This window comes from Nannobrachium achirus (genome assembly GCF_963921795.1).
Source record: "Nannobrachium achirus genome assembly, chromosome: 21".
In the NCBI taxonomy this organism is placed as follows: Eukaryota; Metazoa; Chordata; class Actinopteri; order Myctophiformes; family Myctophidae; genus Nannobrachium; species Nannobrachium achirus.
This window is the reverse complement of record NC_137828.1, coordinates 49,010,053-49,024,649: the sequence shown is the minus strand read 5'-3', so window position 1 is coordinate 49,024,649 and position 14,597 is coordinate 49,010,053. Positions and strand designations below refer to the sequence as shown.

The 14,597-nt window shown below is 45.2% G+C and overlaps 1 protein-coding gene across 4 annotated transcripts in view; it reads right to left on the bottom strand.

Moving 5' to 3' along the window:
• The window catches only part of LOC308306992 (ras-responsive element-binding protein 1-like), an 80,909-nt gene that overhangs the window by 22,168 nt on the left and 44,144 nt on the right, over window positions 1–14,597 (bottom strand). For all 4 annotated transcript variants that reach the window (XM_080752052.1, XM_080752055.1, XM_080752054.1 and 1 more), the window contains exons 3-7: window positions 9,317–9,424; window positions 8,685–8,910; window positions 8,126–8,198; window positions 4,867–4,959; window positions 3,655–3,818 (exon numbers count right to left, since the gene is read on the bottom strand). In XM_080752052.1, the coding sequence (XP_080608178.1) occupies window positions 3,655–3,818; window positions 4,867–4,959; window positions 8,126–8,198; window positions 8,685–8,910; window positions 9,317–9,422 (662 nt within the window). In that variant the 5' untranslated portion in view covers window positions 9,423–9,424. The remainder of the gene's footprint in view (window positions 1–3,654; window positions 3,819–4,866; window positions 4,960–8,125; window positions 8,199–8,684; window positions 8,911–9,316; window positions 9,425–14,597) is intronic.

Genomic DNA, 14,597 nt, shown 5'->3' with positions numbered 1-14,597 from the left:
ACACACACACACACACACACACACACACACACACACACACACACACACACACACACACACACACACACACACACACACACACACACACACACACACACACACACACACACACACACACATCTCCTCAGTAGAAACATGATCAGATATCACAAAGATGACCTCTGACCTACTGGGGTCTGTCAGTTCACACATACTTTTCCAATAGTACATGAAGACCCTTGTGCGTGCGCGCGCGCGTACACACACACACACACACACACACACACACAGAATATATATATATATACACACACACACACGCACGCACGCACGCACACACACACACACACACACACACACACACACACACACACACACACACACACACACACACACACACACACACACACACACACACACACACTAATATATATATATATATATATATATATATATATATATATATATATGCAACTTAGAGGTGTGCACATAGTTGTGCCGAGCTTTCAGCACCCCCTGGTGGACAGATGGGTGGGGGCAGGGTTGACATACAGAACACTCACTTGGCAAGGCTCAACAAACAAGCAGAATGATCCAACAGGTTGTGAACTGTCCTACTCTCTTACTCCTATCCCCTCCTCCCGCCCCTCTCTCCTCTGTCTCTGTCACTACACAACCCCTCACATCCCCGCCTCTCTGAATGCAGTTCTCAACTCTACCACAGGGGAGCTATAGAGGCACACTCATCAGTCCAACAATAGGAAGAGAGAGAGGAGTGGAAAGTCACAGCAAGGACAGCGTTCCTGTCTCCGTTTCTCTTTCTCTCAGCCTGTCTAGCTTTCTGTCCACCTGTTTGTCTCTGTATTCAAGGGTGTATTTCCATGAGTCTGTCTGTCTGTCTGTCTGAGACAGAAGGAAGGAAGTAAAACAAGGAAAGGAAGAAACATCTCTCTTTCTCTCTCTCTCACTCTGTCCATCTCTCTCCAGTGCGGCCAGGCAGCAGCCTCTCAGCCAATCACAGCTTAGGATCCAGCTCCCAGCCCATAATAGGCTAATGGGATGCCTCGCCATGGCAACCAGGGCCCCAACAACACAGCCTTCTCTCTCTCTCTCTCTCTGCATCTCGTCCTTCTCTACTTTCTTTTTCCTTTCTTTCACTTTTCACTCTCTCCCTCGCTGTCACAAAATGGATTCCCTGCTCACACACTGCCTCTCTCTCTTTCCATCCCCCCCCCTCCTCTTCTCACCCAATCCCCCTCTCCTCTCTACTCCTCATTCTTATTTGGCCTCTGGTTTCCCCATCTTCTCTACCTCCATCTTACAATAATACATTGCTGTTATTATTGCTATCTGCTATTCATCATCATCACCGTCATTATCATTATCATAATCATAATCATAATCATCATATCAGATGAGTCAATGAAATCATTGTCATCACATCAACAAAGCATCTCTCTTTCTCATCCCCCTTCCCTCAATAATTCTCTCTATGACCAATGTATTCTCTCTCTCTCTCTCTCTCTCTCTCTCTCTCTCTCTGCCAACCCAGCTGCCCACACTCATTCCTCCCTACCCACACCTCCTCATACCATCACATAGAAGACAGGGAGAGAGAGAGAGAGAGAGAGAGAGAGAGAGAGAGAGAGAGAGAGAGAGTAAACAAAGGAAAAGTTGCTCAAACAGAGAGAGAGAAAGAATAAGATAGAGGCTGGGTTTTATGCACCACACACACACACACACACACACACTGAGAGAGAGAGAGAGAGAGAGAGAGAGAGAGAGAGAGAGAGAGAGAGAGGAAGTTAGCGTTTAACCCAGCCACCAGTCAAGCATGTTGAATGTGCGTGCGCGCGCGTGTGTGGATTAGAGGGAGGGATGGGGGTGGGTCAAAGTCATCTTCCCACTTCCTGTGTAACCCCCAGACTGCAAGACCAAGCCACACACACACACACACACACACACACACACACACACACACACACACACACACACACACACACACACACACACACACACACACACACACACACACACACACACACACACACACACACACACACACACACACACACACACACAGGAACCACTCCCAATCATTTATCAGTTATGGCCAGTCCTACCCATTACATTCAACAGTTCCCTTGAGCACGGACGTGTGTGCGTGTGTGTGTGTGTGTGTGTGTGTGTGTGTGTGTGTGTGTGTGTGTGTGTGTGTGTGTGTGTGTGTGTGTTGTAGGCTATGTTATCTGACCCCTGTAGCGAGACTGTGATGTAGACAATATGTCCTTAAACACTTACCAGTAAGACTCCCTAATCGGGAGATAAGCGACCGTAGGTCGCTTATCTCCACAAATAGGGCAAAAATTTGTTTTTCCAAAATCTTCCTGATCCATGTTGATGAGATGAGTGTAGACATGCTGTGTAGTGATTTTCGTGATTTTAGGGCAAAATCTGTAGGAGCAGTGTCCAAAACTGTGTTTTTAAAAATCGGCCTGAAGGTGGCGCTATATGGGACAGATTCATGTTGATGGGATGAGTGTAGACATACTGTGTAGCGATTTGCGTGATTTTAGGGCAAAAACTGTAGGAGCAGTGTCCAAAAATGTGTTTTAAAAATCGGCCTGAAGGTGGCGCTCGAAGAGGGGCATGTGAGAAATGAGGGGTGGGGTCTCCGCGTTGCCTTGGCGGACAAATAGGTACCGGCCCCGGCTCTCCCGGACGCTCCTAGCCCGAGTTACGGCATTTTATGTGAGCTGCAGTGGAGGGGGTCCTCCACTGGGGGCGCCACCACTTTTGCATCCGTTCTGGAGCACCAGGAGTGGGTGGTCCCCAGGAATTCCCCGTGAGCAGCCCCGTTGGGGTGGTCATTTGGTCATTTTTGCACATTTGGTCATTTTTTACACCTGGGGGTCCCCGAGGGACCTGGGGGTCCCTGGAGCTCCGGGGGTCCTTGGAGGTTGTAGTTTGCCAGGTAAGGAGTGTGTGTGCAAAATGTGGCATGGATGGGTGCAACGGTTGTGGAGATATGAGCAGGGCAAAAGTGTGACGTGTGACGTCTGACTCACGGAGGGACATTTTTTTACACCTGGGGGTCCCCCAGGGACCTGGGGGTCCCTGGAGCTCCGGGGGTCCTTGGAGGTTGTAGTTTGGCAGGTAAGGAGTGTGTGTGCAAAATTTAGCATGGATGGGGGCAACGGTTGTGGAGATATGAGCAGGGCAAAAGTGTGACTGACTGACTCACTCACAGACGGACAGCCGGTGGAGGTTTTGGTAGTAAATGCGACCTACGGTCGCAACTATAGGCCTATATTTAGTTTACTGGAGTCCCCCAGGGCTCTACATTAGGCTCCCTCGTGTCTTCGCTGTTAGACAAAATATTATGTTTGCCGAAAATAGTGGCCTGGAAACCAGACAAACGTGCCATTTCAAAATGGCAGATATGGTCTGGCACCGCTGAGTTGTGATAGGATTTCACTCCCTCCAAAGTTGTGAGGGACCAATCAGGGCCCAGTATGCAAATATGGGGCGGCTTTATCACCAGAGGCAAATGTTTTAATCCGCAAATGGTTCCATTTGTACACTGCCAGAGATAAGGGGAGACCTTGAGATGTGAAAGTTTGAGGACAGTATATGTGAACATGTGTGTCGCCGTGGGTTGGCGTGCGTGCATACCTGTGCATGTTCCCGTTGGTGGTGAAGGTCTGTCCACAGTTGTTGCACTTGTAGGGCCTCTCTCCGCTGTGGACCAGCATGTGTCTGTCCAGGGAGGACGCCGAGCTCAGAGCCTTCCCACAGATGCTGCATGAGTGGTCCGCCGCCCCTGCGTCTGTGTTATGCTGCATGGAGACAGAGAGAGAGAGAGACAGGCAAGGAGAGAGAGACACCAGAGGGCCGGGAATAGGGAGACAGGTATGAGATTGAGAGAGGCGAGAGAGAGGGTGTTTAGATCAGTGGATCTCAAAGTGGGGTAACCAACAAAAACAGCTAATATAGCATCAAAACATTTTGTTTTACCACTTTAACCCTATTCTATGCTTCACTTATTTCGAAGAAACAGCCAATCTACAAGCCTATCTACAAGCAAATAGTCGATCCACAAGCGCTTATCCATCTACAAGCAAGAAGCAGATCTACAAGCTTTTACAAGCCGATCTACGAGCAACGCGTCGACACGTTGAGAGCTTGCAGATCGGACCCATTTTTGGCTCATCTTGAAAAAGTTTGAAAATGTTGAACTTTTAACACAAATCTTCTCTTATGGGGGTCCCTGGCAGAAAGAACTGCTGGTTTAGATGATTGACCAGACAGTACTAACAATAGTATTATTAGTACTGTCTGGTCAATCATCTAAACCTGGGGTGGGCAACTTTGATGATGGAGAGGCCACAATATTTTCACACTCACTCCAGAGGGCCACAATGCATATACAGGCAAAAATAGCTGATCTACAAGCTCAAAACGGGTCGTGCTGCGACCCGTTTTGAGCTTGTAGATCTGCTATTTTTTTTTAAGTGGAATCCAATTCTTTTTTAATTGAAATCCTGAAAAGTAAAATTTGTATTTAATTTCAAATGCATTTATATGTTCTTATGTTAACTATATGAACTTAAATATTAATAAATTGGACATAAAAAAAGACTATACTAGTCATTAAGCTACTAATATAGACTCAAGTAATCAATAATATATCAGTATTCCGATATTAACCTGCGGGCCACATAAGTGAAGGTGGGGGCCACATGTGGCCCCCGGGCCGCCAGTTGCCCATGTATGATCTAAACCATCTAAACATTTTCATGTCAAGGAATCCCAGATAAATGTTTGATGTACATACTGTACTAGTGAGCTGATCTGGAGTCAGTACTGTGTAGTTGATATATTTACCTGTCTGATGTGCATAGTGAAGTTGTGTTGCGTCATACAGTTCTTGTCACACAGTGGACAAATAAAAGAGCTGTCATCTTTGGTGGTGGTTTCCTAGAAAAAACAGAAAGAAACACATGGAAGTGTCAGAAATCAGGACAGGGATAGTACAAGTAGAATGTTTAAATCAATCAATCAATCAATCAATCAATCAATCAATAGTACACATACAGTGAATGGCATATTGACACTGTCGGGCAGACACCTTGTATCTCCATGTTTCATGTTTCTACGCGCAGAATTATGTTTCATGTTTCATGCACAGAATTAGCTAAAATAAGTCTCTCTGCATTTTATTGACATTGAAAAGAATAAAAGGTATTTACAAGAACACTGGATCCCCCTTTTCTAAAATGTAACATACCAGTGGCAATATACTACATAGGCAATCATCTACAAGAGCCCATGGTATATATATATTGTGCTTTTATAAACATGGTCACCAGCGATAAACAATAACATTCACCTTGATCCAGTGCTTTAAAAAGCAACACATTCTATGTATTCTTGACTACCGGTATGCATTCTGTGAACCTGAGACCTCTAACAACAGTCTGCCTACTGCACTGTACACTCTATGGCTGATTATTAACACATACGCACACACGCACACACGCACACACACACACACACACACACAAGGCACAAGAAAGTCTTGGACTAGGAAGCTGAATTTCCTTTTCCTGTTTCACACTCAGGAAGAGATGATGTGGTGTGGAATGCAGCGTTGCCTGATGGGAGACGATGAAAGGCTCATCCTTGACTGACTAACCACTGAACTAACACCAAGGAGAGGACAGGAGAATAATAGAAGCAGGATGGATGAACGAAGATATACTGTAAATATTAATGGATAGATATCTACTGGATAGATCAGCGTTCTATGGGATGTGTGCATGCGTGTGCATATGTGGCACCTGTTTGCCTCAAGCTCATGACACCTAACTTTATAGTAGTGTGAGTACTAAGACAACAAGAGTGCTGACGCACACACAGTACACACAGAGATAGGGAGATGGAAGGGAGACCATTTGTTGCATCTCCCTTTTCATGCTGGGACAAGTGTCACAGAGTGAGAGAGAGAGAGAGAGAGAGAGAGAGGGGGAGAGAGAGAGAGAGAGAATCTTTCACCTGGTCCAACATATCCATCCATCAATCTACACACACACACACACACACACACACACACACACACACACACACACACACACACACACACACACACACACACACACACACACACACACACACACACACACACACACACACACACACACACACACACACACACACACACACACACACACACACACACACACACACACACACACACACACACGGCTGGCTGCCAGCCAGTGTTATTTAGTTCAGAGCGTTCTGTACTCTTCTCCCCAGATGACTCCACATATCAGCAGCACACACACACACACACACACACACACACACACACACACACACACTACAGTTCCATGTCAGTTATGGTCTGTGTTGGTCTGTTCATGGGTCAGTTAGGGTCTACAGAACAAGATCACAGTGCATCGCATTGCACCGCCTTGAGAGCACATAGATCAACTTTTTTGGATGTGTGACACAGGCACGCAACTACGTCGAAATAACAGTTTGAAAACCACAGCTCTAAACTGGGTTCAGATTACAGGATATCATATGATTTGAAAATCTGGTAGCATCACACAATACAGGATGATCTTATAATAAGATTCTCTCATGAGAATATCTTCAACATGCACACACACTACAAATACATAAAATAACGGAGCATTACAAACTACACCATTTTATTAAGATTCTCTGGCTTGCTCAAAACTCAGCACCACGTCATTTCAAGCAGTAGCTGACAAGCACATAACAAACAACAAATGGAGCCAGTTATAAACTTGCAGCAGTGACGAGCAGTTGTGATTCACGTCTGTGAACACACTTTGTAGAGTATAGACTGTTCTTGCCACATATCAACCACCCTCAGCTGTCCAATGCACCACAGGTTGTTTGGACCTGTCACCGTGCCAACACGTCTACTAGTTGTTCACTTCAAATCAGTCTCCTCATGACTGGATTCGTCACGTGCGCTACCCCACAGAGAGAAATGGGGGTAGTGCGACGCCGCGCGTTGAGAGCCAGTAGATCCAATATTTTGACTATTTGTTTAGGGGCAAAAAGAGAAAATGTTATTCCCAAAATAGGGATACCACGTTTAAAGTGGTTCATAAATTAGTTGTTCCGTTAAACATTAAAACGCTTATGTAAATTATAACATGTGTCACATGTAGATGGACGGGCATCGATTGCAATTAAATCAGATTAATCCGGGGAAAAAAAAAAAAAAAAAAAAAAAACAATTGGGGACAATAACTACGTTCTTTAGCGATCCAGATAAGTATCGAACATGTTTGAAAATGATCGGTGATCGTCAAACTACATCATAATCGATTCTTGCCTAATAATCGCCCTAGATCTAAACTGAGGTAGAGAACATAATCGATTCTTGCCTAATAATCGCCCTAGATCTAAACTGAGGTAGAGAACCTTCCTCCACCCCGATTGTAAGGAGGGGCATTCTGTACCAGATCTGTACCCCAAATACCCCTGATTATCTTGAAGTGTGTGCATACCTTTAGACTGTGTCATGATCAGTAATATTTGTGAGGAGTTTGTCTCAGTGAGGTTGGATCATTACACTGAACTGCTTTTACAAACATTTACCAGTTGTTTACAACTACAGGTATTTCCTGAAAAATATAAAGCCATAACCTATACAAAATATGTTATTATAAAATGTTCACTATTTGGGTCCTACACAATGGCAGCAATGTCATATGATAAATATTCATTCATTTGTTAATTTACTCATGCAATATTTTATTACTCCATCCGTTCATCATTACATCACTTCATTCATTTACACTTAAGCCTGCAGTCTCCTTCAGTCACGTAGTAAACGTAAACTCTCTCTCTCTCTCTCTCTCTCTCTCTCTCTCTCTCTCTCTCTGTCTCTCTCTCTCTGTGTTTGTGTGTGTGTGTGTGTGTGTGTGTGTGTGTGTGTGTGTGTGTGTGTGTGTGTGTGTGTGTGTGTGTGTGTGTGTGTGTGTGTGGCGTCCTAACTGTGAGTCATTCACACAAACATGACATGACTTTTGTAACAGACTCCTCCCTCTGTGTGTGTGTGTGGGGTGCATGAGTGTGCGTGCTTGTGTGCATGTACCTGATTGCGTCGTGCATTGCGGCTGGCAGTGGGTGTTCTCGTGGGTGTGCCCGCCGTCTTGTTAGGGGAGGGGCTAAGTGTAGAGCACAGGAAATGGATAAGAGATGTGGACACCGATGCTTTTCAACAGAATATGGAATCATGGGCATTGCAGTACCTTCTAAATTGTAGTCCCTTCTATCTAATCTAGATGGTGCTTTACAAAGCATGTTTCACATTCAGATTTATGTTTTATAGAAAATTCGTTTTTCTTGTGTTTAATATATGTGTACAATAAACAATAAATGTAAAAACTAAAAACTAAAAGAAGGGGTAAAATCCTCAAAAATATGGAATTTGTCAACATTAGTGAACATAGTAAATCTACAAAGACACCTTGTCACATCTTGACCTATGGTAAACGTATGTTGCAACTATTATAACGAATATTAAAATGATATTTACACTAATTGAGTAACATTTCATCTGTACACCAGGAAGTGCATTGAAAACATGACTTTCCTCGAGCACAGATCGCTACAAATCGAGAGATATAAAGTTAATTTGTGTAGTTAATTACCTGGGGGAGGGGCCAGAGGAAGGGGTGTGGGCGGAGTCAACTCCAGGCCCACCTCCGTTAATGGTTCCCGCCGCTGACATCACCGCTGACATCATGGCGTTGATGGAGGAGAGGTCGCCGCCTCCTCCTTCACTCTCCACACCTCCTCCTCCGCCTCTTCCTTCTACTGCGTCTCCGTTTAGCTCCTCCTCCTCCTCCTCGCCGTCCATCACTCCATTACTGGTTCCTGTTGGAGGAGATGGAACCAAATTAATTGCATTTTTATAATGAATTGCATTATTATAGCACTTTTCTAAGTACTCAAAGCACTTTACAATGGTCCATTCATTCATACATTGGGAGAGGTGAAGCGGCGAACAGTCGACGCCAGCGTCCTCACTTCCCACATTCACACACCAATAGACAGTGGCAAGCTGACACCGACCGACTCATTGGAGGAAATGTGGGGTTCAGTGTCTTTGTCCAAGAACACTTTGACATGTTGATTTGTCTCTCTGAAAAAAGCCATTTTAGTATGACCATTTGGGGAATATTGTGTGGCGCTTGTAACGATCGGATCCAATATTTAGCTCAGTGACCGCCGACCATGGGGTTGTGCGTCTGTGTGTGTGTGCGCGTGCGTGCGTAAATACCTTTGAGGTTGTTGTGTGTGTTCTCCTCGGTAAGCTCCGCCTCTCCGTCGTTCACTTCAGTGCTGGCTCCTCCCCCTTCTCTCTGCTCATCTATTGCACTCTCCATCACTGCAGAACACACAGTTATCATTGTTATTATTTATGAATAGCCATTTTAATCTGTACCAACATGAAGCCCAGTCCCACTGCCACCACAGTTCATTTTTATATATATATATATATATATATATATATATATATATATATGTCACGGTTTTTTTGCGTCTCAGAGAATTAGAGAAACGGAGCGCTTGCCGTGCCGCACAGGGCGGAACAAGCGGTCGCCACAACAACGTCCTCCAGGCGGAGCCACTCGATTGTCCACGACATTGCAAGCGGCGCGAAGGCCAGCGGACCTTGGTCCTGCTCTTCGCCCCCGAGCGCCGCAGGCGCGAGTGGCCGCGAAGAGCGGGCCAGGGCCGCGTGGCCGGCGGAGCGCCGCGCGAGTTACGAAGCCGTGGTGAATGCAATCGTTATATTTATCCACGATAAACGCCCTGTCCAAGTGACTACAATGGAGCTAATGGCTAAGCTAGGCTAGGCTAGGCTAGGCTAGGCTAGGCTAGTAAATAAAGAAAGAGAGTCGCAAACGAGTGACGTCAGCGCCTTCACTATTGAATGGCTGCGTCGCCATCTGGTGGTGATTAGTGTGTGGTGAACTACAAAACGAGCGCTCTTACCACAGTCTCCCTGAGTTACCCAGTTACCCTGTAACATATATATATATATATATATATATATATATATATATATATATATATAGTTTAAAGTCCTTTGAACTCAATGGACTTTTGGGGTTTTACATGAGTTTTCAGAAAAGGTTACAGATAGTGAGGGGATTAAGGGGAGCAAATGCTAATTTCGTGCAATTTTGACTTAAAGCGCGAAATTTCGCACAGATGTAGCCCAGGGCTTGCTCTAATGATTTAGCTAGGGCGCCCGAGTCTGCGACCTTCGGGGTCGCCACAGCAGCCAAATCAAGTTGGGCTCCCATTGACTTTCTATACAGGAGGAAAATACCCAGAATTACTTTTTTTTCTGGGTATTTAAGGAAGATCTGAGGGGTCTAACTAGGAGTTTGTCATCATGCTGAATCCATTGCAGGCATTTGTTTCGCACAAAAAACATTCTGTGGGCTAGAAATGGCCTCAGAAAACAATACACGTATGGGTGCATTTTCATGTTAGTCAGAGGTCTTAGGGTTTTTTTTTCTCGTGCTAATCAGTCTAAAAGTTCAAAATTTTGCACAGATGTAGCTCAGGGCATGCTCTAATGATTTAGCTAGGGCGCCCGAGTTTGCAACATTCGGGGTCGCCACAGCGGCCAAATCAAGTTAGGCTCCCATCGACTTTAGTGATGAAAAGTGATGAGTCATCACTTTTCAGAGTTTTGTTGGTGCTGTGGCGACCCCGAAGGTCGCAGACTCGGGCGCCCTAGCTAAATCATTAGAGCATGCCCTGAGCTACATCTGTGCAAAATTTTGAACTTTTAGACTGATTAGCACGAGAAAAAAAACCCTAAGGCCTCCGACTAACATGAAAACGCACCCATACGTGTATTTTTTTCTGAGGCCATTTCTAGCCCACAGAATGTTTTTTTGTGCAAAACAAATGCCTGCAATGGATTCAGCATGATGACAAACCCCTAGTTAGACCCCTCAGATCCTCCTTAAATACCCAGAAAAAAAAAGTAATTCTGGGTATTTTCCTCCTGTATAGAAAGTCAATGGGAGCCCAACTTGATTTGGCCGCTGTGGCGACCCAGAAGGTCGCAGACTTGGGCGCCTTAGCTAAATCATTAGAGCAAGCCCTGGGCTACATCTGTGCAAAATTTCGCGCTTTAAGTCAAAATTGCACGAAATTAGCATTTGATCCCCTTAATCCCCTCACTAAGAAAGAATCCACTGAACTCAAAGGACTTTTGGGGTTACAGAAAAGTTTTTAAAGGTTTACTCTTGGTGAAATAAAAGTTTACAAAATAATTGGACAATGGTTGCCTATAGCAATGCCTATAGCAATGTAGTCAAATCCAAATAAAGTGATATTATCTAAACGGAGGCTGGTCACAGTGGAGCGACACAGGGGTGAGAGGTTGAAGTACTCTGACCTTCAGCTCAGCACAGAGGACAAAGTGCAAGCCTGGCTCTGAGCCAAGTGGACAAGAGGTGATGCATGCTTTATAGTTCTAACACCTGTCACTAACATGACACAGAGAGAGAGAGAGAGAGAGAGAGAGAGAGAGAGAGAGAGAGAGAGAGAGAGAGAGAGAGAACGAGAGAGAGAGAGAGAGAGAGAGAGGGAGGGAGAGAAAGAGAAAGAGAAAGAAGAGAGTGACTATCATTTTGCTTTCAAGATTCATGTCGAGGAGAGGAGAGAAGAGGAGGGGAGAAGAAAGGAGAGGACAGAAGAGTAGAGGGGAGGTAATTACAGTTTCCTGCTTCACAGCCCCCACAGGAAGTAACTCTCCAGCGCTGGCCACTTCCTCCTACTGAATGTGTGTGCATGCGAGCGTGTGTGTGTGTGTGTGTGTGTGTGTGTGTGTGTGTGTGTGTGTGTGTGTGTGTGTGTTTGTGAGAGAGAGACATTCCACATCCATAAAGAAAAACACTGGCCATGAGGAAGAAGCAGTAGTCAGTGTTTAAAGAAAACACTGACAGTTTTAAAGAAAGAGACATTGGAAAAAATAAAGGAGAATTGAAAATATTAGAAAGAAGTGAAGGATAGCCATCTATGTGTGTGTGTGTGTGTGTGTGTGTGTGTGTGTGTGTGTGTGTGTGTGTGTGTGTGTGTGTGTGTGTGTGTGTGTGTGTGTGTGTGTGTGTGTGTGTGTGTGTGTGTGTGTCTGTAGCTAATATTTCAAAATGCTGGACCAAGATCCATGTTTTAAATTTTAGTTTTTTTGCTTTCAAAATGAGCTAATATAACAATGTATAATAGGGGCCTAAGAGGTTAATTGACAAATGAGGCATGGATGTAATGGACTGATTGATGTGTGAACCTGGTGTGAGGCTTCAGCGGTGTGTGTGCACTTTGATGTTTATACGACAGGGGCAACGGTCAGCAGAATGCCTTCACTGACAACTGGGCGTGAAGACAGGAAGAGAGATGGAGAGACCAAAAGAGGAGAGGATGAGTGGAGAACTGAGCCGAGTGCTTGGGAGTGACTGGTGACAACTGGCTGTGCTCGTGCGTGTGCGTGAGTGTGTGTGTCAGTGCACCTGCCACAGCCATGTTACAGCTTGTGGTGTCACAGCAGTGATACATGGGGTCCCGGGAAAAAAAGAACATGCGCGCACAGTCGCACACGCACACTCATAAGTATGCACTCAACAGAGGCAGCTACAGATTTCAAGCTAAGCTCCTGAGCTTCATTAGCCTTGCATCACCCGTCTTCAGCGCACGCGCACACGCAAACACATTGTGATTGGCTGAGTGCTGGGGCAGCACTTTTTACAGCCTGCTAAAATGAACGGCAACAGATGGCGGAAAGCAGAGGAGAGGAAAAGAGAAGAGAAGAGGATACTCAGAATACAGAGGATGAATACAGTGAAATGGTCAACCTTGTGATGTTACAGGACATGTTTATGACACACACTCACACACACACACACACACACACACACACACACACACACACACACACACACACACACACACACACACACACACACACACACACACACACACACACACACACACACACACACACACACACACACACACACACACACACACACACACACACACACACACACACACACACTCTTTGTGTAGTTAGTGGCTGATGTTACTACATCTGTTCCCAGCCGTCATTCTCACTCTGACACCCCCTCTGACACACACACAGGCACACACGCATGCACGCACGCACACACAAAGTCCTGACATCCTGAAATTCTCGCACATCCTTGTAAAAAAGGGTCACAATTCAAATGCCTGGGAGCAATGCGGAGTGAGTGAGTGAGTGAGTGTGTGTGTGTGTGTGTGCTTGTGTGTGCATGAGATGGAAAAGTTGTCTCTCAGTGCCAAAGTACTGCAACCAAAGTTTACAGCTCCCGCTTCCCTTCTCCCTCTCTCATCTTCTATTCCTCTTTACTCGCTTTGCTCACCTCTCTCTCTCTCTCTCTCTCTCTCTCGCTCTCCTCTACTCCACAACACCCCCACACACGTTACGCTATACTTTAAAACAGCTTTTACATTTGTCAAACAAATGTCATACTCATAAAATCTATGTCAAAATAAATTACACATGAAGGCTGCACAAGATTAAAGTTATACAGAGACAAACTAATGTGATAGAAATACAATAGAATACAGAACAATGTTTTTGTGGCAAAGAAAAACTACTTGTTTTCAACCTCAGCTACATTCCTGACCTGGCAAGTTGCAACCATTCACATCAGCAACATCAACCAACCTGGCAACAATGCCCTGTAAATCCTGATCCCAGAATACTCCAGGGAATAGAACCAGTGATGTTTTTAAACATGCTACTTTGTATCCACAACTTTCCATCGTGCATTGCGCAGAAGGTGTGCGGCAGCTTACGGCGCCGCAGCCGAGTGTGATCTACAAGCTCACAACGGTTGCATCTGCGACGCGACGTGAGCTTGTAATTCTGCTGTTAACCGAAGTGTCCCACAGATAATGCTACAGTAAATTCTCGCGGAAACAGGCGGATACGTTTTGTTTTTGAATCAAGCTATGTGATTTAAATGCAAACATGTTGCTTATTGGCTACTTTAAACTTAAACCTGACAGTATAGAGACCAGGATTACTGCATGTATTTTGCAAGGGTACCTACCTACCCCAGGGGACACAGAGTGAACATGCACACTCCACATCCCACCTAGGGGTATTCCCCCCAGAGCCTACAGCGTCCCCGCCGGTAATCGAACCTGGGACCTTCCAGCTATGAGGCGACATCGCTACTGACTGTGGCACCTGCGCCCCTTTCCTTCCTAATGTTGTTAAATCCAGTGGTTTTCGAAGTTTCATTTCAAAGACCCCCACATTCATCTGCATTTGTCTGCAGACACAACCGTCTCTCTCTCCATCTGCTTATATCCTGATTTATACTTCGTTGAATGACAGCATCGCGTGGCTGAAAACAGCCACAAACACGCCGAATTTGTGCTGTGTTGTTGTGAGCTTGTAGGTCGGCTATTTTCGGCCTGCGCAACAGAGCATACATTGGGCTCATCTCTGCATCTATTTATCTCAATTCCTCCCCCTATCCTCT